Source organism: Chrysemys picta, chromosome 3 (genome assembly GCF_011386835.1).
Source record: "Chrysemys picta bellii isolate R12L10 chromosome 3, ASM1138683v2, whole genome shotgun sequence".
In the NCBI taxonomy this organism is placed as follows: domain Eukaryota; kingdom Metazoa; phylum Chordata; order Testudines; family Emydidae; genus Chrysemys; species Chrysemys picta.
In genome coordinates this window covers 106,092,497-106,118,468 of record NC_088793.1, presented here as the reverse complement: position 1 = coordinate 106,118,468, position 25,972 = coordinate 106,092,497, and the positions used below count along the sequence as shown (strand labels likewise).

At 40.1% G+C, this 25,972-nt stretch overlaps 1 protein-coding gene across 12 annotated transcripts in view; it reads left to right on the top strand.

Annotated features, from left to right (window-relative positions):
• Positions 1 to 25,972, top strand: part of NHSL1 (NHS like 1) — a 244,036-nt gene that overhangs the window by 71,110 nt on the left and 146,954 nt on the right. For 3 of the 12 annotated variants that reach the window (XM_005280358.5, XM_065590264.1, XM_005280352.5), the window contains exon 1: positions 18,759 to 19,593. The exons of the other annotated variants lie outside the window; for them this stretch is intronic. In XM_005280358.5, coding sequence (XP_005280415.2) covers positions 19,392 to 19,593 — 202 coding nt within the window. In that variant the 5' untranslated portion in view covers positions 18,759 to 19,391. Of the gene's footprint in view, positions 1 to 18,758; positions 19,594 to 25,972 lie in introns of those variants that run through there. 12 annotated transcript variants of the gene reach the window in all.

Genomic DNA, 25,972 nt, shown 5'->3' with positions numbered 1-25,972 from the left:
TTGAATTTTGGGACTGAGTTCCTTTAGCTGTGCTGGATATAGTGACCTTTGACAGTATCATACTGTAAAATGTCTGATTTTCACTACTATAAAACTCTCTGTTTTGTGTATTTTTTTTAAAAAAAAGACTGTTTTTATTTTTAGCTGTAGTGTAATGATTGAATTTCAATATGTTTGAAGTCAGCATTACTTAATAAGTAAATTCTACACGATTGGTTCATTTGGAAATACCTTCTTCTGTTAAAATATCTATTTGTTGGACACTTGTAATTGTGAGGACACGCCTGTTATTATCTGCTCATTTCAATTCCTAGAAGGGAGATTAAAGAGTTCAATAGTAATTGTTTATATTAATTAAAAAGAAAACAAACTCAGCCTTGATGTTTCCTCTTATAATTAGGGTAAATGGTTTTAAATATTAATTTAAAAAAAGATAAAGTAAAACTGAGAGAAACATATAGTTTCTTGATGAAACTGTGCTTTTCTTTGGGAAGTGGCAGTTAGTATATTTCTATTTAATATTAGATATATATGAACAAAGCGAATCCAACTAGCGTTCTTGCTGACTCTTGAAACTGACAACATGAGCGACTTCCCTAGAAACCGGGACGAACAGGTTAAAACCTGATTGGCTATGCTGTCTATCCAGCCTCTTGTCACTGTTCACATTAATTAAATTTAATTAAAGAGGAGATTTGAGAAAAATATCATGACAGACATGTTCTTGACTTCTATATGTGACGATAAGGTGTCTCATGTTTACTTTGTACAAGGCTTTACCTGCTCACCTGAGTTTCTAGAGCTAGGACTGCTGTGTATTTCTAACGGCATCGTTGGTGGTTAATGATTCAGTCAGTCTGTTTTGTGATGGTATAGCTATGCAGCTTTTATGATTATGCAAATAATGAAGAACAACTTTTATGCTTTGACTTAAGGATGAAAACTTCGGGCTGGGTTTATAAAATTCAGGTTAGAGTCCAGTCGTGCAGGTTACAACACAAACTTTTCTTTGTAATTTTGTAGCCATTATCATAATGTGTATTGACCCTGTAGAAAACCAAAGAACTCTACTGAACAAATAAGTCAACAAATGGGTAGAATTGCTTTATTAAATCAAAGTAAATTATGAAGTAAAGAAAAATAGAAGACATTATTTACCTCCTTCGTTGGTAAACAATGCTGGTAAGGTTTGCCTTAGACAAAAGAGCCTCTAGATAATGTGAGTTCAGATTTACAGTGGAACCTTATTTGGTAGTTTGTGTTCTTGCACTTATTCACTCCAGATGGAGGAGATTATCAACTGAAGTACATGTAAGAACCTCTTTAGAAATGGGCTTAAATATGACATGTCTTCCTAGAGCAGTGTATCTCCTTTGGAATGATGTCTTTATGAACTGATTTGTGTAAAAATTGTATCTGCTGAGTGATTTCATCTGCCTATAACAAATAAGTAAAAGGGAAGGGAAGAATTCCCCCCCCCCCCTTAATGATTTCAGATGGAAATAGTTCCTTTAGGGAGGAGATTCAAATTGTATATCCTTTTTGCATATTGATTTGTTTTGTACACATGTAGAACAATGAAACCCATCAGATGGCCTGTATTCAGTAGGATAACATTTGTGAATGAAGAATTACTGTAAAGAAGTTAAAACACATTAAGTTTAGTGTCACTGGTCTGAACATAAGAATGGCCATATTGGGTCAGACCAATGGTCCATCTAGCCCATTCAGGTTTGAAGGCCCTTGTCTTATCTACCATATGTTTTGTTCATCATTTAGTAGATTGTTTTTAATATATTTCAGTTTTGTTTGAGTAGTTTTTTGTGTGTTGTTCTTTCATAATTAAAAAGAGTATATATTTAAATAATGTAAGATATGCATTTAAATATTCTTTATCTGTACTATTATTGCAAGGCCCAATTCAGTAAAATGTGCACCTGGTTAAACCAGTGGCAGAGGGTGCAGTTTAAGGTATAAACTGTAACTGACTAGCCTTCCTCTGTTCTCAGGCCCAAGTTTTGATGAAATAGTATTGTGTTTTAGGATCTTATAAAAAGTAGAAGTAGGGTTATAGTGCTCTGAGTCTTAAAAACAGACCATAATATAAAACGGGATAGATGACATCAACATTTCTATTTCATAGGTATTATGAACACATTACATGTGTAGACAATTCGCAGTTATGATGCTTTGCTTTGATAACTCACTACATAGGTTTATGGCCTCTGTACATTGATAATTAAAAAGAGGTCTTTTGTATTTTAAACCACCTGAAATGCTATTTGTGTATGTCAGTTTTCAGTTAAAATTCTATACTATTTTAATCATTCAGATACACATAACTTGTTTTACTTAATACTGCAAGTATTCCTGCTTTCCTCCTCCTTGATACTTGCCCACCTTCCTTTTTAGTTGTTAATTGTTTCCAGATGTAAACAGCTTCATTATTTAACTACAGGAGAAGAGGGTTGGATGTGTGTTTTTCTGTTTTTGTTTGGTTTTGTTTCATACTTTGCTTCCCCAACTTTTATAGAACTTCAGAGGGGTAAATGCACATACACATTGTTTCCTTTTATAGGGGACCAAAATTTCTTGCCAACAGTAACTAGCTGGGGTCCGTACGTGATGGCCAGCGGTGTTCTGTTATTTTCCTTGTTGGGCCCGTCCTGTAGTAGTTGATTTCTGGGTACCCGTCTCGCTCTGTCAGTCTGTTTCTTCACTTCCCCAGGTGGGTATTGTAGTTTTAAGATCTTTATCAGGCATTCTTGATATGATTCCTCACTCTCACAGACCTTGGGAGGCAGGCCAGTCCTCCAGACAACCCCCTAACCTGAAGCAAATACTCAACAGCAACTACACACCACACCACAGAAACACCAACCCAGGAACCAGTCTCTTTACCAAATCTTGTTGCCTACTCTTTCCCCATATCTACTCTGGCGATCCCATCAGAAGACCCAACCACATCAGCCACACCATCAAGGGCTCATTCACCTGGACATCTACTAATGTTATATATGCTATCATGTGCAAGCAATGCCCCTCTGCCATGTACATGGATTGGATTTTTAAAGATGAATAAATTAGGGATGTAAAATGTTAACCAGTTAACCGGTAAGCATTAGGCTTACTAGTTAACCCACATTAACTGTTAACCCCCAGTTGCACCACTCTGGTTGGACCCCAGCCCTGGCTGCATCCTACCCCAACCCCGCCAGCCGGACCCCAGCCCGGCTGTGCCGGCCTCCCCTCCCCCCGCTGCTTGGCCAGCTGGCCCCAGCTCCACAGCCTGCCAGCAGACCCCAGACCCCACATCGCTGGCCAGAGCAACCCCAGCCCCTCTCCCTTTAACCAGATAACAGTTTAAATTATAGAATTTTAATCGTTTAAACAGTTAACTTTTAAAATGATATTTACATCTCTAGAATAAATAGGGTTGCCAACCATCCAGGATTGCCCTGGAGTATCCAGGAATTAAAGATTAATCTTTAATTAAATATTATGTCATGTGATGAGACCTTTAGGAATACATCCAACCAAAATTGGTAATTCTGTTAATAAAATATTTCCAAAGTATTTTAAATTCATCTGGTCAATTGGTCTTCCCCTATCCCCACCCCCTTTAATATCTAGGCATAGAACCCTCTAAATATGTTTACTACTAACAAAAATAGGGTGAGGGAGAGTAACATTAGTCAATAGGTCAGTTTGGTTTCTCTGACTGTCGTCTCTTTTTGTCAAAAACAACGAGGAGTCCAGTGGCACCTTAAAGACTAACAGATTTATTTGGGCATAAGCTTTCATGGGTGGAAAAAAACCCCATTTCTTCAGATGCATGGAGTGAAAATTACAGATGCAGGCATAAATATACTGACACATGAAGAGAAGGGAGTTACCTTACAAGTGGAGAACCAGTCTTGACAAGGCCAATTCAGTCAGGGTGGATGTGGTCCTCTCCCAATAATTGGTGAGGAGGTGTCAATACCAAGAGAGGGAAAATTTGCTTTTGTAGTGAGCCAGCCACTCCCAGTCCCTATTCAAGCCCAAATTAACGGTGTTAAGTTTACAAATGAATTGTAGCTCTGCATTTTCTCTTTGAAGTCTGTTTTTGAAGTTTTTGTTGTTGTTGAAGAATGGCTACTTTTAAATCTGTAATAGAATGTCCAGGGAGATTGAAGTGTTCTCCTACTGGCTTTTGTATATGTTACCATTCCTGATGTCTGATTTGTGTAAACTCTTCTTCTTCAGGCTCTGAAGAAGTGGTACAGCTTGTGTCCACCCTCACCTTTTCCCACCAAACCGGACAGTCCCCATGTAAAAGAATAAATGGACACAAATTGGACATCAGGAATGGTAACAATGAGATGCTGTTAATGAAATAGAAGCAGTTTTCTCCCCAAATAACGTTTTCCCCTCTTTAAGCACTTAGGCTACTGATGCGTTTGTTAAAATAGCTACTTTAATCCAGATTCAGGGACAGGTTTAGCCTCCTGCTCCTCTGTCTTAACGCACTGCAAGTGGCCAGGAGAGAATTCCACTGCTGCAGTTGTTGTCCCTGGACTGGGCATGGACCTGGGGGTGCAACCGGGACTGTGGGCTGCAATGCAGCCTGCTGACAGCCCTGCAGTCTGCTGCTACTTAAAGCAGCCCCCAAGGCTACTTCAATTTATGAGGCTCACATTAGCCCCCAGAGCAGCCCAGAATCTGGGAGGCACAAAGTTTTGCCCCCATTCCCCACGGGGCTGTGCCTTGTGTGCTGCAGCTCCCAGGAAGTGTAGTGCAGAATTTGCCCCTTAGCCTTTGCTTGTTGTAGATGAAAGTCCTCAGATGAAATGCTCTGCAGAAGTGCAAAGTATTCTGTATTGTGTACTAAGTGATAACTAATTGACCATCTCTTCAGAGAAACCAAGGAGTACATGAACTTGAAGCCTGAACTTTAATCTCACGTCTAGGGAAAACCCATTCAGTGCTGAGGCGTGCTCGGAGGTGCAGTACGCTTGTTCAGTGGCTTCATTCTCCAGAGCTGTCACCAGTGCTAAATTAAATGCTCACATAAAAAGTGGAGACTGGAACAGCTCTTCATATGTGAGGTTCAATCCTATATGGCAACAGAATACAGAAGGAAAAATTAGTCCATAGCCTCTGCCCCCCCCCCCCATCCCCAAAAAGAAATGTGCAGTACTTTGAGAGTCCCTTAAAAAGTATGATTTTTATTGCCAAGTGTGGTAATAGTTTATGACATAAGAGAATAGTATGGCCTGTAAGTAAAGATTTAATATGTCTCCTGACATGCCTGTTGAGCCTAGGAAAAAGATGCGGTTGGATAAGAGAAATGAATTGTTTTTCATCTGTTGAATTGTCTGTAGTATTGCCACTATTGAAAGGAAACTCTTAAAATCCTATAAGATGCCAAGAATGTAACTTTCATGAAGCCAGTTTACTTTAATTTTTAGTAGTTACCACATTGTTTGCCTTACACATTTTTAACGAAATACTTAACAAAATTAATTAATTAATTAAAATTAATATCATTCCTTTTATGTAACAATGCTCTCGTTCAGTGTCTTTTTTTGGTGAGAATGAGGAAGCACACTGTTACCCAGAATTGTTTGGAAGACAGTAGCATGAGACACACAAGTGGCTCTCAAAGGCTTTGGAGGAGGAAGAACTGACACCACAGAGCATGGTATTATCTGTATTCCAAAGATGGCAGAGAAAGTAAATCTATTTTCCACTTGTGTATTTCAGGGAGAAAAGTACTGCACACTAAAGAAATCTAAGCTCTGCTCTGAGCTGCCTTGCTAAGACTTTTAGCTTGGTGGATTTAGCACAAGTAGTAATGGGAGAGCAAAGAGATGTTTGAGACGAAGCAGGCAGTTCCCATTAATAAATTGTCATTATTATTACAAATAAATACATTATAAACACATTGCTCACTTGTCAGTTTGTTCCTCCAGCCAGGTAGGTTGGTTGTGTCACAAGCATCTGCTAAATAGCATAGTACATGGTTGTATAATAAGCATACATGAACGCTTTACTCCTATAATTTTATATTTACTCATGTATGTATATTTATATACAATATATGAAAACTTCTGTATGGCATTGATTTCAATTGTTGGTAGCTTGCCTGATACCAAACATTTAACTATCTCTTCCATTAGTTCCCTACGGTTGGACTCATGTTAAATAAGGCAGCCTGACTTTACAGGCAAACAGGCTGCGGAAATGGTACCAATGACATTTTAATTTAAATATCTTTCCAGTTTCTCAATAAAAATCCAACTTTTAAAATAATATATATTGGCTATACTTTTTTTCTTTGAATGTTATTTTATGTAAATGAGTACAAGGATGTCAAGTATCAGGGGGTAGCCGTGTTAGTCTGTATCTACAAAAACAACAAGGAGTCTGGTGGCACCTTAAAGACTAACAGATTTATTTGGGCATAAGCTTTCGTGGGTAAAAACTGAAGTGAGGTTTTTACCCACGAAAGCTTATGCCCAAATAAATCTGTTAGTCTTTAAGGTGCCACCAGAGTACAAGGATGATAAATGCAGAGTCCTGCTATGTCTATCAGAACTTACATTTTGCAAGCACAGGGAATACAGTAAAAAGCAAAGTCTGTGTCTTGCCAAAGATTCAAAATCTTTTAAAAGGTTTGGTGCTGGTATTCCTCAGTCTGTAAACCATTTATTCATAAGTGCTACATTCAAATTTCTGAAGTCCATTCATTTGCCATCAAAACATCTTCTGGTTTCTAGGGCTGTGTGATACCTTCCTCCCCGATCTGGCAATTGATAGTGTATGGTCACAGCAGTTTACCTATGTGCTGTCAATTGCATGATCAGTGGTCTAAGTGACCAATGTGAAAAAGTGTAGAAATGTTTGTGTGTGAGAAGCCAAAAAGTCCTCTTAGTGAGGGCTATCCAAGAGAACTAGCCTTAGATCTAGTAGAAAATTTTCATTCTGTTCTAACATGCATGCATGTTTTCTTAGGCCTGGTCCACACTAAGCCCCCAGTTCGAACTAAGATAAGCAACTTCAGCTACGTGAATAACATAGCTGAAAGTCGAAGTATCTTAGTTCGAACTTAAAAGTACTTACCGCGGGTCCACACGCGGCAAGCAGGCTCCCCCGTCGACTCCGCCTACTCCTCTCGCAGAGCAGGATTACCGATGTCGACGGCGAGCACTTCCGGGATCGATTTATCGCGTCTAGACAAGACACAATAAATCGATCCCAGAAGATCGATTGCTGGCTGCCGAACCAGCGGGTAAGTATAGACGTACCCTTAGTGTTTACAGCTAAAGTCATCTTAATTCTTACAGTCAGTGTCCTTTTACACAGCGTTCTGTTATTTTTAGATCATTGAACAGGTGTTGCAGGTCATGTAGAAGGCCATAGTGCAGGTGCTATTTGGTATTGCTCTTGAGTTGGGATTGATTGACATTTCCAGGAACATCTGAAGAGGAAATTTAATCTCTGTAGACACTTCTTGTCATGATGGTTTTTAAGGCCAAAATCTAATCATGTACAGATCTCTCTAGAGATGAAGGAAGAGGTCAAGATGGACATTAAACCAGTAGTTTATGTTCTTTGTGTATAAGTGGAGCATTTTCCACAGAAGGAGTGCAGCATTAAAAATTATTATCAAGCTATAATTGGATTGCTATAATAAACTGGTTGAAATAGCAATGCTGGGTTTTTAGTTGTATAAGAAACAAATTTTTGAAATTCAGGAAATTTCTACTTTCTAAAACACTCATTTGTTTCAATTTTTTCTCTCTCTCTAATTTGTTTTGGAAGTTACTCTCTTTTGGGAGAAGCTCATTATTCTTAATAATTTAGTATTTAGTGAGACAAACCAGTGTAGGTTGTAATTTCTGTAATATATGATCCCTACTCACTTTCTTCCACCCACCCATTTCATTAGTTAAAATGATTCATTGATAGGATGATGAACTGTCTTTATAAATGTAAACAAGAATCCATTCGTGGTGCTAATGAAAAGAGATTGCAAATCCCCAACTGGTTTCTCCTTTGTGCAGAGTGGCATCATCCCACTGATGATTGGTTAAATAACCTAAAAATTGTCACATCCTTACCTGTATGGCCGGTGTTTCTTTTATCTGCCTGTGGTTTGACAGCAACATCTTGCTATTCTGCTTGGATATCCTTGAATTGTCCCATGCTCATCTTTACTTAGAATACTACTACCTCTTCCACCTCCACTATCAGTACCACTTACCGTCCTTAGTCTCACTTTTTTGGCAGATGGTCGGCAGGTTCTCCCATGACTCTTCAGAGGTTGTATAGATTGTCTGCTTTGTCCGCTCAAGTCTAGACTGAGGGCAGACCACTTTTCTGGCATTATATCTGCACTCCCAGTCCTAGTCCCAACAAGAAACTGTAGTGTGAAAAAGGTTATTCAGACATTTCAGAGTTGCAACAAAGAATCTAGTGTTATTTCAGGTCAAAGTATGGAAGAAGGAGTGAGTATATATGTGAATGAGTAGGTGTGGAGATCCTTCTGGTTTATCAGGGTTGGTCCACCCATCTCCATTGTGTGCATGTAGATACACATTTGTCATCTATTCATTATTTAAAATAATATGTTTGTTCTTTGTGTATTTTTAACAAGGCTGTCTCACAGGGCTGGTGAGGACTCTGTCCCATCATTTTAATTTTGTGTGTGGAGATCCTTCTGGTTTATCAGTGTTGGTGCACCCATCCCCATTGCATGCATGTAGATACACATTTATCATCTATTCATTATTTAAAATAATATATTTTAAATATCCCTCCAGGGGGGAGGATAGCTCAGTGGTTTGAGCATTGGCCTGCTAAACCCAGGGTTGTGAGTTCAATCCTTGAGGGGGCCACTTAGGGATCTGGGGCAAAATCAGTACTTGGTCCTGCTAGTGAAGGCAGGGGGCTGGACTCGATGACCTTTTGAGGTCCCTTCCAGCTCTAGGAGATAGGATATCTACATTAATTATTATATTATTATTATATGTTTGTTCTTTGTGTATTTTTAACAAGGCTGTCTCACAGGGCTGGTGAGGACTCTGCCCCATCATTTTAATTTTGGGTTACAGTAATGGAGGACAGTATATCATGTATGAAATCTACACCCTCCTCTTCACCTTCTGTACATGTCAGCAACATTCCTCATTATACTCATTCTCCACATAGAGTTTCTGTAAGCTAGAGCCTGTTGCGAGGTTGAGGCGAAATTACAGCATTCCTCTAGGTGTGGCATGTTTTGGTTTCATTTGGGAAGGCATGGCTGTTTTTGAAATCTGCACAGAATTGCAACACTCCCTATAGATTTGCAAAGCATTAGATTACATGTGCATACTTCAAAAACTTCTGCAGTGTTTTTTTCCTCCCTTCCTTCTAGCCCACTGAAATTGATAAATGCAGAGTCCAAGGTGTTATGACAAAAGAAAAGCTACAAGTTCAAAATTAATGCACAAGCTCACTGTGTCATGGAAAGGAATATTGTAAATCTGATTTGCATAAGATATATGGGTATAACTCCATTAAAAACATTGTGAAAGAATTTCGCAGTCTTCAGCAAGGTAGTTGTGAAATGTATGTGTTGTAAAGAAAGTTTTCAGGACTCTGAGATCAATAGGTGTTTTTAAGTCCAGCCTATAGGTCTGTGCACAGGCGGAGGCGCTGACTTTCTGATTTCCCCAGGGGTGCTCGATGCCTGCTGCACCCCAGGCCCCACCTTCATTCCACCCTTCCACCAAGGCCCTACTCTGCTCTGCATCTTCCCGCCCCTGCTCCAACTCCTTCTTCCCCCAAGCGCCCCGCCCACGCCCCGCCTCTTCCTGCCCCTGCTCCTCCCCATCCTTGCCACTGAACAGCTGATCGGTGGTGGGTGAGAGATGCTGGGTGGTTGGTGGGAGGGAGGAGCTGAGCGGCAGGGCCCGCTAGGGAGCCAGCCCCGAAGCACCCACAGAGTTGGTTCCTGTGGTTCTGTGAAGGGAAATTACCATTTAAGTACACTTGTCTACAACTGGGAGTCCTCTTTGCCATGCATGTATTTCAAATGCTGAGTGTGTTGAGCACATCCTTGGGTACAGATGTCACAAAGCCTGAGAAAGAATGTGAGTTTCCCCACCAATTAATCAACTTCCCTCCTCTCTTGCTCCAGCTACTCCTGGTTTCCCCAGTTTTACCACCATGGTTCCACTTGTTTTCTTCTCTACAAAGAGAAGCCTTCAGGCCTAATGTTTGTTTATATTAAACAACCAGCAGAGGGTGCTGCTTATTCAATATAGGCAGCATCTTTCCTATCTCTTCCCTCTCCCATGTAAACTGACGGATCACCTCCACAATTTCCCTAGTGCAGGGGTGGGCAAACTTTTTGGCCTGAGAGCCATATCGGGGTTGCAAAACGGTATGGAGGGCCAGATAGGGAAGGCTGTGCCTCCCCAAACAGCCTGCCCCCCGCCCTCCCTATCCACTCCCTCCCACTTCCCACCCCCTGATTGCCCCCCTCAGAACCCTCGACCCATCCAACCCCCCCTGCTCTTTGTCTCCCAGCATCCCCCGCCCCTAACCACCACCCTGGAACCCCACCCCCTATACAACCCCCCTGCTCCTAGTCCCCTTACAACCCCCTCCTGGGACCTCCTGCCCCTAATTGCCCCCGGGACCTCACCCCCATCCAACCGCTCCCTCCTGGGACCCCCTGCCCCTAACCATCCCCTATCCAACACCCCCACCCCCCCACCCCGCCAGCCCCTTTCAGAATGTGGCCCTGCGAACATGGGCGAAGGGCTCAGGAGGCGCAGGGGCAGCCCCACAGCCGGAGAGAAGCGGCGGTTTCCCCTTCAAAGCGCCACTTCTCGCCGGCCGGCCGCACGGTGCTCCTCTTGAGTTCTCCGGCCTTGTTCCCCGCGCTCCCGCCACCCGCACGGCCCTCCTGCTCTCCTGCCCCCACAGTGCAGCCCCTCCCCCCTGTGGGGGGTGTTGCAGACTTGGTGAGCTGAGGCTGCGGGGGAGAGGGGACAACAAGGGAGGGGCCGGGGGCTCGGGCTGGGCAGGATGGTCCCATGGGCCAAATGTGGCCCGCGGGCCGTAGTTTGCCCACCTCTGCCCTAGTGTCTACTGAATCTTAGAAATGAGAAATGGAAAATATTTATTAGACCATGTAGTCTACTTCCCTGCCAGCATGGGACTGTTCTGTATTGTGCATTTACTAGTGTACAGTTTAGTTTTAAACATCCACAGCAATAGGACTGCCAATACTTCCCATGGGAAACTTCTACAGCCTAATGGGGCATGCTGTCAAGAAATTTTTCTTGGCCTCACCAAGGTCTACTGAATCTTGAGTTTATGGTCTATCACTGCAATATGTTACCGATCCCACGCTGAACACAAGTGTATATGCAGGTAATAAAAATATTTTGGCTCACCTGTTAAGAAACTGGTAACCTCTTCAACATGTACTAAACTTAAAACACTGCAGTATCTAGTAAACTATGGCATAATTTAGCTTGGAACGATCCAAGTTATATAGAAGGAGAGAGCGTGCTATTTGACTTTGTGTTTTCTTTGCCAGGTGCTCAATGCAGCTAAAAAAAATAAAGGAGACTGAGAGGAAACCATAAGTAAGTTAGGTTTAACAAAAAAAAAAAAAATTACAAAAATATACACGTCTTCCTTGGAAGGAGAGAGCGTGACTAGAAGCAGGTGATGGTTTGATTCTGAGAACTCTTCTGCTGAGCTGGAACAAAAATTTCAATTATGAGTGTTTGAGAAAGTGAGGGGCAGTGTGGACAGGCTCTGTTCAGTCTTAATGATCCACCTCGCTTCTGACCTGCAGTGATCTTGGTATTTCTGTCTTAGACCTCTCAGACAAATTTTTTAATGTCTGCTGGAATGATATGGGGAAACGTTTGTGATGTGGTCAAATGGCAGGAGATCACCCCTTTCCAGATATGGCCTGAAGCAGGAGTTGAATCTGGGTTTCTCCAGGTAAATGTATAACAGTCACCCACATCTTTTAACCAAAAAATACAAGGAGCTGATGTATTTGGATACCCCTCACCTCAATTGACTTTTGCATAGCAGAAAAATACTTAGAATCTAGAAACAGAGGACTGGCTGCCAAAATGTCTGTATGAAGTATTTTTTGTTATGTGGTTCTGCTAAACTTTTCCCATCTTCTAGTTATAATGACTACTTAGAATCCTCTGTCTGTATGTTTAAAAAAATAGAATTTTTTACAATAAAAATTATGCTCTCATTATCTTCCATGGATAGGGGAAAATTTAAATAAAATCCTCTTCATCCTACTGTGATCAATCCATAGAGTGCACCAGCTTCTGGGATTCCTTGGTCAATAGATATGATTGTTTTTTTCATTTTTCTCTTTCTAAACCATGTAACTATTTGTGCTAGCCAAGTTTCAGTTTTGGAAAGAGAGAGGCTACTTATGGTTATAAGTTTCTTTGATGTTTTGCCTATGAAGAAGATTTCTGTGTTATGAAGCCACAACCACACCCAATTTAGAAGCTCTTCTGTGGAAACTGGTACAGCAACTCAGATTGCGGTGGCAGCTTCTTAGATGTGGGACTATTGGCTGGAGAAGAATCATGTCTGAGTTAAAAAAAAACACTAAAATAAATGAGATAGTAAGAAAATAAAACAGGGATAATAAGAGGATTCACATGAGTTTGTTGCTAAAGAAAGGATGATCACTCTCCGGACCTTATACTATGATTCTGTATGATCTCGCATCAGTTCAGTTCTATTGTTTTGTAGTAGTAATGTCTTTTTGTTCTAGTGCTCAATGGGAATTTTCAGAAAATTCTTCTGTAGACAGAAGATGCCATTTAAAAAAAAATGTTTGGACTCTTTTGCCATACACTGTATTTTGTTCCTCTTTTATAAACACAATCCAGAATTCTCCACTGTTAGCTTTGGTTTTGATGCTGATACAGTACACCAAGCATGCTGTCTTTTGTGCAGTTTCAATTCATGTCAGTATAGCAGTAGAGAGATGTGAATTGTTCCATGGAGCCACCTTGTGGCTCACCAGCTGATCATTATATCAGGGTACTCAAGGCTTAAAAACTGCTTTAGACACTGATTCCAGCAACATGACTTCAGTTATTCAGAGCACAGATGTTTATAAGCTTCTTGATCAGTGAGTAAAGTCAAATACCTTCACGTTGAGAAGGAATCCATAGAGCAATGTCTGAGATGATAAACACACCAGTCTTTATGCACTCAACAAGAGCTCACATATAGTCCTGTAGGAGAGGAGAGGCAAAGCCTTCTCCAAAGCCTGGTGTACACTTAAGTTTTGCCTGCATAGCTATGTCAGCTAGGAGTGTGAAAATTCACACCCCTAAATGGCATAGCTATGCCAGCAAAAGCCTCCGTGCAGATGTAGCCAAAGGAACTCTTTTTTTTTTTTTTGCCACTGATAGAGCTGTATCAGCAACTCTTTCTAGTCTAGACAAGGCCTGAGACTCCACATCTAGAATGCTCTCTCCCTCAGCATACATTAAAATGTAACAATTCTGTCCAATGAAGTCTCAATACTTTAAGTGTTTCTCTTGTGGTCAGTGATTGCTTAATTCATTTTTATGTTGGGAGGTGGATTACTGAGGAATTTTGGTTTTGTATCAATTCTGGAATTTATTAGGCTAAGTTGACTTTTTTTAATAAGGAATATTTCTTATTTTTGTTGGGTCACTCTGTAAAAGATTATTTTATTTTTTTATTTTGGTGCTAAGCAGTTCTATGTGAAGATTTTGTTTTAAGATGATAATGGAATTTGGCTCACATCCCCCTTTAAAATAAAGTTTATTATTTTTGTTGTTACAAAATCCTTCCTTGTTTACTTTCTTGTTGTTGCTGTTTTTATAAAAACTTCAGATTTAATGAGCCTGGTTATACTTTCACACCAATATAAATCAGAAGTAACTCAGTCGCCTCACATGGAGTTGTGCTGATGCCAAACTGGTGTAAATAAGAGGAGAATGAAGCCCAATCTGTTCTAGTAATAAAACTCGTCAAACCTGCCCACTGATAGTGTGGAATGTATTAGCTCTGTAAATCCTGGGCTGCAAACATGCTTAAAATCCCAGTTTGTCAGCAACGATGTATGATGCTGTGTATGAAAATGCGGCAGAGTTGAGTGTTTCTCCCTGCCTTCTCCCATTGTTGTGTTCAAACAAGGTATGAAATGCCTGTCTGTGCCAATCTGTACATTAATTCGTTACAAGGTTAGGGGACAGAGGGAAGGTGCCACATGTCTGCATGTGAAGATCCACAAGCCCAAGGCTGGATTTACTGTAGATGGAGGGCTTGGATTTTAATGTTGTTGCAGGCTTACTTTTTGTAGTTGTTGTAGGCTTACTTTGGATTTGAAGTGTGTGTAGGACACAAACTAACAAACTATAAGAGTTCAAAACAAAATTATTCTTCGCAATTAGACTATAGTGGTCTTTAAAAGGACATATAGGCTGTTAATGTCTGCTAATTTGTTCCATTATATCTTTGGTTCCGGCTCTGAGAGCAATGGAGGGTAGCCGCATGGCCTAGTAAATAGGTTACTGGACAGGGAGTCAGGAGACATGGGTTCTGTTTTCACCTCTGTAACTTACCTGCTGTCTGATTGGAGGCAAATAACTTCATCTCTGGCTCTTTTTCACCTGTCACCCTTTGTCTGCTTAGATTCTAAGCTCTTTGGGAGAGGGATTTCTGCTTACTATGTGTTTGGGTACAGTGCGTAACACAGCAGGGCCACAATTTTGGTTGGGACCTCAAGGCCCTATTCTGATTAAAAAAAAATTAAGTTTTCTGTATGCATAATTGCTGCAAATAATAATATGGGACTCTGGGTTATGGTCTTATAAGGCTTGTTATATCTCCAGGCATTTTTATACTGTGCCTATCCAAGTAGATCAATGTGCCTTTACACAGTAGACAGTAACAATTCTGAAGGACGGCAGGCTCATGAGCTTTTGTGTCAGTTATAGCCAATGAATTTCCTACTTGCCTTCAAATGATTTTCATGGCTGGAGATCATCAGTCACACTGTGTGAGGTGGCTGCAGATAACAGGTTTGGAATTGTGTCTGAATGATTTTCTCAGAGTCTGAGCAAGTCTGAGTGATATTCATTTTCGTTGACTGTATTATGTTCTCAGGCGGCGATCTGTTTACAGACGCATTGTGAAAGGTTGAGTCTACAAACAAGACAGTTTCAAGGAGCTTTTGATTTTATTTAATCTGAATGCCTTTGTGGCTGTCTGACAATGATTTTGTTTAATACCTAGAGAGAAAGAGTGTTCAGGAAGCTCCTTGCTCTTGGACAAAGGTGTTTACTCACCATGATCAGTAAGTACCCCAGAGAGCAATACTTGCGAATCATGTTGGATAATGTCTAGCCAAATCATCTGAAGTGAAATTATAGGAAATGTAGGGATTAAAGTAGCATGTGAGTGATGCCAGAAACCACAGACCAACCAAAAACAGAGCAAGTCTGAGTTTTGTACTAACCTGAAACTTTTTCTCCTTACAACAAATCTTTTAGTTTGTTGGCCTTAGGGAAAAGTCAGTGGCTTCAAGCCATTTGCATTTGCTTACTTAAGAACTTTTAGTGAGTTCTATGAAGAATGAACCAGAGTAGGTAGTGGGAGTTTTGAAGGTGTGTGAGTGTCATAAAGTATACTGTGTTTTGTCTATAACTATAAATGTGGAACATATTTTTTTCCTTGAGCCTTTCCCTCGATCCCACTCAGCTTCCTCTGGGTTTCTAAGAACTACTCCCTCTTCTTTGATACATGGATCTAGCCACAGTGTAGTTGTGTTAAGACAGTGAAAAACAAGGTCTTCAGTTTAACCCACTTAATCCTGAAACCTAAAAGCTCATTTGCATGTGTAACAGGTAGCAAGGAAGAAAAATTGTAGGATTGGAAACTAATATAATTGAATAGAAGTTAATGGACTTGTGCCCTTGTTTTTCTTACACTGATTTATAAAAGCTATTTATCTTATAAGATACATTTCCCATTTAAAGTATGTCAGATGGGAACATTTTCCATCTCCCTTGCCACATAGATGAGACATTTGTTTTGCACATGGTGCATCCTGTAATAATGATCGTCTAGTGCCTTTCCATTTTCACTTTGTAAATGAAGTCTAAAACATGTACATGGCAATAACTGAGTGTTGGACTGGTTATATTTTCCATGGAGCAAACCAGCAAATTAAAGGAAATTGAGAGGAAACAATCCAAAGGTACAAGATACATTTTCCCCCTTAGAGTTGCTTCCTATTCCATTTGTACAGAAGGACAAAATTAATTGTGATGTGATGGCCGATGCTGAGTTTATAACATTTGTAATTAGGCTAGTTGCCACTAAAATATCAACAGGAACAATATAATGGTATTGACCTTATCACAATAAGTTAAAATATCTTCCTGTTCCTGCAATGAAATATATTGGTGCGGGGATATAAAATTCTAAAATAAATGTCTCATCACTGCTTTTTCACAGTGGAATTGGGAACATTTCTCAGCTTATCTTGACAGAGTCAATCACATCAAGGTAATGTCTTTTACAGTACTTTGTCAACTTGAGATGCAGCATCATGAGGTGAAGTCAGCATTGTTTAATATCTGACAAATTCTAGAAGTCTAATTGCTGGCAGAACATCAGATGGACAGGTAGGAGTTGCCCTTAAATTTCAGGATAGACAGCTATTCTTGATTCCCATTTTCTACTTCCCCATCTCTCCTATTTTTAAGAATTACAGTGCAGCGGAGCTGACTATGATTCCACAGTTCCTACAGCAGATTTTATACAGTCTCTGGATATTATTTAGAGTGACTGTAGTAGTCATGACTGTATGTACACCTCTACCCCGATATAATGCGACCCGGTATAACACGATTTCGGATATAACACGGTAAAGCAGCGCTCCGGGGGGGGGGCGGGGGGGCTGCGCACTCCGGCGGATCAAAGCAAGTTCGATATAACGTGGTTTCACCTATAATGCGGTAAGATTTTTTTGGCTCCCGAGGACAGCATTATATCGGGGTAGAGGTGTATTCTCTGTGTTCTCTTGTTGAATTGTCTGAAGCTGTATAGTGAATATAGCCATATTGCCAACTGCAAGTGTTCATAAACCATGAGTCGGCCCCCAACTCATGATGTTGGCTTAAAAATCTGGAGATATTAAAAAAAGGTATAAATGTTGGGTTCTTTTTCTTTTCCCTTCTGGCATTTGGTCTTTTAGGGTGCATTTGGATCACATTTTCAATCTTTTTTTCTTAAACATCAGGGCTAGAAATTTACCTCTTCTTACATGAAATCTGAGATTCTCACATAATCCAATGCCTCCAGGAGTTGGGACTTCAAGAACACCAAATAAAATTGTGAGAGTTAGCAACATCAGAATAGCCTTTTCACTTGTTTACTCGAAGGAGTGGTGAAAGGCCTCAGTCTGTATGTGCACGTGTTCATTACCTCACAGGGTGATTTCAATTTAAATGCAGCCTATTAAATTATTTACAGAAGACAGTTGGCTAACTCATTGTACTGTATGGTAGGAGCCAAAGGTCACTTTAGTGTGCCTAGTTGATTCATACGGTAATCTGATACAGTACTTAGCTCTTTGCTTCCTAGCCAGTAAATTAAACCTTATCCTTTTATTATGTGTCAGAGTACCATAACTTTCGGAAAAGCCAAAGCTTTTCTTGTAATGGTTTCTGAAGGGTGTATGTTTGCAGATTTTACAGGTGTGTGGGAGTGCATCCATGTTCTGAGGAAACCTTGGTGTGTTCTATTGTAGTGTAAATCCTAAAAAGAAATATAAAACAACCCCTAGACGCTTGACAGCTAAAAATCATCTATTTTTGCAGCCATTTGTTTTGCATTAGCATTATTTAAATGATAAGGCAGTAATACCTACTAATACCATAGGTGGTTTCTTTTAAGATGCCATACTAGTACTCTCTCAGTGTGGATTATATTGTTTGATGGGTTATATTACATGGTATATCATGAGTTTTGGTGCATCTTCAATTGCTAGTTTTAAATTTGTACTCATTTCAGTGTTTTGTCAATCTGCAGTATCACAAATAATCAGGAAATAGTGTCATGATGCCTGGACTTGGTATATTACCAACTTTTATTCCCTTTCTGCCTTTTTACCTGGCTCTGTCATCCTTTCTTTCCATCCCCCTCTGACTCATTCCCTCCTTTCAACAGGGTCAGTAAACAGAAACATCACTGTAATGCTTTCAGTCATGTCAGGCTTTTCGAAAAACTAAGTTGAGATGATTTAGTATTTTTACTTTTGGTAATGAAAAGAGAAGGTAGCAACAACCAGGGGTGAAAGGCATTCGAAAGCTGCAGTCACACACCAATGCTGTGTTGTTAGCCTGTTCAGTGCAAACCTCTTGCTAGTGTACAGTTTTTGTTTTCATACTTTGAACTCAGACTTTTTTTACATCACTTTGTTTATTGGCAAACCCCATGGTCTATACATTGAATGTTTGTGCAATTATAGATATCAATAATTTATTCCCTCCTACCTGAGTCTGCAGAGTTGCACTTGAGTGTTCCTATTTGTGTGTGCAGAGTTCAGAAGTTTTCATTGCTGTTGAGCTCTTGGCTGTGGAAAGGAGGAGTTTGCTGCCTTTGTGGCCATGCCTGTAGGAGAGAGAGCCTATCATATTTCACTCTAATCCTAAGCGATAGCCACGCAGTCTGTTTTATTGTTAGGAAAATCGTCCTGGAGATCTCTCACTAGGCTTTTCGTAAAGGGAAAGCAGGACGGATGGGCTTAGGACTCAGAGCGGCAGCACTGTTTTTACGAGGCAGAGACATAAGTATTCTAATTTATATCGTGCTCTGACAACTTGTTTGATCTGTGTCTGTTTTCCCACTGTATTGTTTCTGATGAGATAGAACAGACGACTAGATTGCAGGCTCACTCCTGGAAAATTACGTCAGGGAGAGGAGTGGGACTGCAGTTTTGAATGCTGAGTGGAGACTGAAGAAAGCATGCACTTTGGTACTGTACTTCTACACAATCCTAATATGCTTTTCTGAAACTCCTGCAAGGTGCCACTTGCTGTTGGTTTTTCTCCCTTTTGTTTTATTTGGCAGCTTACAAAGTGCTGTAGGCAAAGCAGCCTCAGGAGAATTGCACTGGCATGGTGACCCAGCTTCGTACTGCTGCTGGTTTAAATGCAGCAAGTGTTTTGACTGAATGAGTTGGAAGAAACCTGGACAGATCTTGTATTTCAAGATTAGCATTTCAACAACCAACGTGAGCGGGACAGGAGCAACTCCAGAAAGGGCTTCTCTGAAGTTGAGTACTATAGTTGGCTTTAAAGAAAATGAAAAAGGAATGCACCTCAAGGTCTTTCAGACTCAAACAAAATTCAGGTTCCCTCTCGCGTGCTGTGAGCTGGATAAATTTCTCCTCCTTGTCTAGACAGACAAAAAGATTGTTTCGCAGTGATGGTGAGCTCTCGTCAATATGTAGGCAGGTTGAAGAGGACGATGAGAACTGGACCTACAGAACTCAACACAGAAAAGGTGACCCAGTTTTTGTCCACATTGAATTGTGTCCTTGCTTATGTCCTATTTCTTCATTAGTTTTTTTCCCCCCTCCTTGTTGTCTCTTAAAGCTCCTTTTCTTTGACACTTGGGTTCTTATGACTAGTGATACCCACTGGTGCTGTTAAGCCTAGTCTCTTACTAGGGACGATCTCTCCCTTTGGGTCCGACCCTGCTATTTTTAGCGAACTTGCTTGATCAAAGCTAGCCTAACTATGCCTACATGTGCTGCAATTGCACTTCCCAGTTGCAGTGTAGCCATACCCCAAGAGGAGTCAGTGTGACTCTCCCAATGCTGTGTTTGAATAAGCAGGGCAGAACTGTCCTGATCTTAGCATGATCTTGTAGCAATGTCCTTGGTGTGGTCACATCATTTCTATGGGAATTTATAGAAATCCAGGTGGAAAAAGCCATGAACTTCCTTGATTGGGAATGTAACATTTATTTCCATGGTGTGTTAAGTAGATTTTGTTTATGTATATTTACATTTCCATAGTGCATGGGGGCAAGGCTTGTAACTGGGCCTTGATAGCGATGGCTGGTTTGACAGATGTTGAAAGGATCTTTTATTTTGCTACAGTAGCAGTGCCCAATTATGGCACCACGGTTTCTCTAACAGGCTGGTAGTGTTTTCCTGACACGCTCAATATGTTAACAGGTGATAGTCGTGCTGGAAAATATTAAGCATGATTTGCAGACACACTCTCACAGGTGGCTCATAACCCCACTCGAATAAAGGGAGGTGGGAGTCCGAGAGAGAGAGAGAGTGTGTGGGGTTTGAACTGAGCAGTCCACTGAGAAGAAGCCCAAGAATAGTCAAGCCTTGAGTGTTCCTTTTGTGAATAAATCTAAACCCCAGCAAGGAGTTAAATTTTGACTTGTGCAAACTGTTTGTAGCAGAATGTGGAAGCCACCTGCTTACACATGTATCTACTAACGACATAGCAAAGTGAATTTCAGAGCTCCCCATACCTCTGTTGACAGACTGAACTATTGTTGTCAGTGCATTTGTCATTGGCTGGTATACAGATAAGATTACTTGATAAACGGTTGAATCTCATTTCTCTGTTGCTGCTGGAGAATGGCCAACACTGATTTGTTAATGGAAAGCCTAAGGTGCCTTATTTAAGCTGTAAGGTGACTTCTGTAAGAGCAGGCAGGCACTTGAAGGACACTTGCACTTCAAAGTGAATTTTCCCTTTCTTTTTGGCAGCAGTAGTGTGTGTTCAACCAGAACCTTAGTCTGACTTACTCCAAGTCAGAAATAAATATGGTTTTTGTAAGTGGTTTGGATGTAACCTCCCCAGCAAGAACACTAAAAAGGGTGTATACAATTGTACTGTGGTACCAAGAAGGCGGAACTGTTTTGAAGGCTGCTGTGTAACCATTTAAATACTGTAAAACTGCTTCAGAAGGAGCTTTGTTTTGCAATTGGCTCCTAATTTTTATTTTTTAGTTGTTGACAAGTTTGTACTATACAGTGATGGCTGCTGTGCTCAAGTCAGTTCTATTACATTTTGGGATATTATGTACTTTTGGTCACAAAATTCAATGTACACTGTTCATTATTACAATAACTCTCTTGCACCAGCTGGAAATTCTTTCACAAGTTTTCAGATGGCATGGCTGTGATGGGAAAGGAAAAGATGCTAGTGGATTAACGTAGTGTATTAATTTTGCTGGGAGCATTATTGTACACTTGATTTATTGAAAATAAAGAAGTCCATTGTACAGAGTACAGGGGGCAGGGTGGATTCCTTCTGAAATTGGTCAGCAAGCTATAAAAGCGTGCATCCTTTGTCATAAGGGTTTTGAGTGGAAAACAGAGGAGAGGGATAGGTTATGCAGTGCTGACATGCTCTACAGCTTCTCCTACAGAGGGGGAAGGCTCAAATTTGGCTTAATAATTTGTAATATTAGTTTGCCTAATGGATATCTGTTCAGATCATAACTTGCTCTACACCATTTGGTCTGATTGGCAGTCTGCTGAGAAAAGGCCTAAAGATTGAAATTATATGCTGCTGCAGGTCAGGAGTGAGGTGCATTTTGCCTGAGTTGGGGGTTAAGAGGAGTTTGTACTCTGTCTACTACAAACATTCTACCCAGTGCTGTCAGTCACGCACACTCATGAGAATAACCCACCACCATGGTATGAATATTGATGCCTGACTCTTGTGCCATTGTCTTGTTTATTGTTTTGAAAGATAAAAATATGATCAGATGCTCATGTTCTCAAACTATTGCGCTCCATTGGAGCAGCATGTTACACGTTGCCAACCTTCGTAGCAGTAAAACTTAGGATGGGCATCAGTGTCTGTCTTAAGTGTCAGATTTCATGATCGTGGCACTAAGTTATAAGATGACTTCAGAGAAAAGCAAAATTGTAAATGAAAAAAAGGAGGGGCTTCAAATGCATAGTCTGACTCACTCTGCTAAGGATGTCCTGATTTTTAATTGAAATTGTATGTACATAAACAAAAAGCTTCAGTGCTGTCAGGATAATTCTTCACCCACCTCTCCTGCTTAGACAAAATGACCTTGCACATCAGTTCCTAAGACCTCCCTCCCCCTTCCTCTTTACCCAACTGTATACAAAGGAAGAAGTGTTAAAGGTGAAAGGCCTGGTGTAAAGGAGCCAAGGCTCTTTATTTAAGCTCTCCTTCTGAGCTGTAACTCTTTCCCCTGTCTTTTAACCCTCTAGTCTTTTGCTGTGCTGCCCAGCTCTTGTTGCATTCCCATACCACTGCTATATGATATACAAAAGACAAAGTGTTGCTGACTCTCCACCAGCTAACTGGCCAGCTCCACTCATCTAGGAGCAGCAGTTCTGAAACTGCAATAATAGGAGACAGTGAGATTGCTAGGTTTACTTTTTTTGTTTCTATTTATTTATTTAAAATTACTTTACTAACTTGGGGGAAATCTTGAGGTTCCTATTCAGGTAAACTCACTTACATTGAAGTCAGTCGATCAAGGATTTAGTTTATATCAAAAAGAAATTCTAATGATGATTCAATATTCAATATGAATAGCTGCACACAATGCTGTTGTATTTTGGTACATGTAGTACCAGTGTATCTCTGCTTTATAAGATGGGAAATCTGTTAGTAAACAGATCTTAAAAACGGTTAATGAAATACTTGCTTTGCTGTTCAAAATTGCTGTGCCTCACTGCAATTTGCCTTTTCCTCAGTAATTACCTCCAGGAGTTCTGACATCTCAGAACAAACTTTTATCACCATATTTCTCCTCATTTACAGGAATCTGAAATTTCGTATTGATATTCATTATCTGAGTTTGTTTTAAGTGAGAGAGGAAATGGGAGTAGGTGAATGTATCATATCCTCACTTCTCATCACTCCTAGACAAAAACAAAAGAAAAAATTGGCTTATATTCTTTATTATTATTTGTATAGCAGTGACATGTAGCTGCCCCAATCTTCCGCTCCTTCCACCATCATGGAGGATACATCAGAGAATGGAAGCAGAGACTTTTAGTCAATAATTGGATAGTGACTGATTCTTTCTGAGTTTGATCCTGCAAGTATTGAACATTCTGCCCCATATCCAGTGAAGTATTTGACATGCTTAACTTTAAGCACATGAGCATTGAAGGCTTTTCAAGGGCTTAAGTACTTTGTTGGATTGGGGCCTGAGTGCTCAGCACCTACCAGGATCAAGTCCCTTTGTAAACGGTGTTGGAATTTTTACCCATCATACATTGTACATTGTCTAAATAGTGGCAGGAAATTAAGATACCAGAATACACAGGTAATAAGTAGGGCTGTCAAGCGATTAAAAAAATTAATCACGATTAATCATGTGATTATCACACTGTTAAATTATAATAGAATAGTATTTATTTAAATATTTTTGGATGTTTTGTACATTTTCAAACATATTGATTTCAATTACCACACAGAATACAACACAGTGCTCACTTTATTGATTACAAATATTTATGCTGTAAAAAACAAAAGAAATAGTATTTTTCAATTCACCTCATACAAGTACTGTAGTGCAATCTCTTTATTATGAAAGTTGAACTTAGAAATGTAGAATTATGTACAAAAAAACCTGCATTCAAAAATAAAACAATGTAAAACTTCAGAACCTACAAGTCCTCTCAGTCCTACTTCTTGCTCAGCCAGTCACTCAGACAAACAAATTTTGTTTACATTTGCAGAAGATAATGCTGCTTGCTTTTTGTTTATAATGTCACCTGAAAGTGAGAACAGGCATTCGCATGGCACTGTTGTAGCCAGCGTCGCAAGATATTTATGTGCCAGATGCGCTAAAGATGCATATGTCCCTTCATGCTTCAACCACCATTCCAGAGGACACGCATCCATGCTGATGATGGGTTCTGCTCGATAATGATCCAAAGCAGTGCAGACCAACGCATGTTCACTTTCATCATCTGAGTCAGAAGTCACCAGCAGAGGGTTGAATTTCTTTTTTGGTGGTTCGGATTCTGTAGTTTTCGCATCAGTGTGTTGTTCTTTTAAGACTTCTGAAAGCATGCTCCACACCGCGTCCCTCTCAGATTTTGGAAGGCACTTCAGATTCTTAAATCTTGGGTCGAGTGCTGTAGCCATCTTTGGAAATCTCACATTATTACCTTCTTTGCGTTTTGTCAAATCTGCAGTGCAAGTGTTCTTAAAACGAGCAACATGTGCTGGGTCATCATCCGAGACTGCTATAACATGAAATACATGGCAGAATGTGGGTAAAACAGAGCAGGAGATATACTATTCTCCCCCAACGAGTTCAGTCAAAATTTAATTAATGCATTATTTTTTTAACGAGCGGCACATGGAAGCATGTCCTCTGAAATGGTGGCTGAAGCATGGAGGGGTATACGAATGTTTAGCATATCTGGCAAGTAAATACCTTGCAATGCTGGCTACAAAAATTCCATGGAAATGTCTATTCTCAATTTTAGGTGACATTGTAAATAAGCCGGCAGCATTATCTCACGTAAATGTAAACAAACTTGTTTGTCTTAGCAATTGACTGAATGAGAAGTAGGACTGAGTGGACTTGTAGGCTCTAAAGTTTTACATTGTTTTGTTTTTGAGTGCAGTTATGTAACAAAAAAAAAGCCTTACATTTGTAAGTTGCACTTTCACGATAGAGATTGCATTACGGTACTTGTATGAGGTGAATTGAAAAATACTATTTCTTTTGTTTATCATTTTTACAGTGCAAATATTTGTAATAAAAATAATATAATACAACAGTTTGTATTCTGTGTTGTAATAGAAATCAATATTTGAAAATGTAGAAAAACATCCAAATATAGTTTAATATTGAAATAATAAATTTCAGTTGGTATTCTATTGTTTAACAGTGCAATTAAAACTGATTAATCACGATTAATTTTTTTTAGTTAATGAGTTAACTGTGATTAATCAACAGCCCTAATAATAAGGCATATGCAAAAATCTGGTCAGAAAGCTAGAGTAGGCTAAGGGCTTGTATATATGGTGCATTAGCCTGCCTCAGATCTAGCATGCACTAGCATGTTGTGTCCGTGTGTGGCCTGTGTGGACCCTACGGGCATGCTCTAAAAGTGCCTTAGTGTGTGTTAACATAGTACTGTTTGAAAAGGAACTACATTAATGTGTACTAGGCAACTTTAAGTGTGTGCCAGCAGGGTCCACGTGGGCCAGGTAGTGCGCAACATGCTCCTACGTACTAGAATGATCACCCCTCTGGTGTGCACTAACACACCATGTAGACAAGCCCTTAGTCACATAGTATCCTGCTCTCTTTATTTTTTCACTCCCCACGCAGTTCATGTTCCATTTTTCTCTTGTTTAGTTTTTCTTTATCAATTCTCATTACGTGCATTCCTGAAAACTGTTCAAGGGGAAAACTGCAAGCAATCATGGCTAGAATCAATAAGAATTTAGTCAACACATTAAAGATTAACAGATTGAACTGGCATTGGTTTGTGGGGCCATGCATCAATATCATATCAGGTTTTCAAGAAATAAGTATTGATGCATCTCTAATAATGGGTGTAGATGATAACAAGATGCTGTGACCTCGGTCTGTTTGGGCTGGGGCAGATCATTTCATTTAAAGCTGAAACCCATCCGGTTTTTACGAGCCATTTTGTCTGTTTTTTAATTTAATGGTACATGTTGGTGCAGTGACCCTGTTATTGAAGGTTATGCTGGAAATTTCAGTATCTCTTGAGGGATTTGAAATGATGAGACTTTAAAAAAGCACATCTTGGCTGAGGACTATATTCGCTGTCCAGGCTTGGGGTGCTCTGGGCTTGAGGTGCTGTTTTCGTTGACATCCGTCACATTTTGCAGAGCTGAAGGACACTTTTTCTAATGTGTGG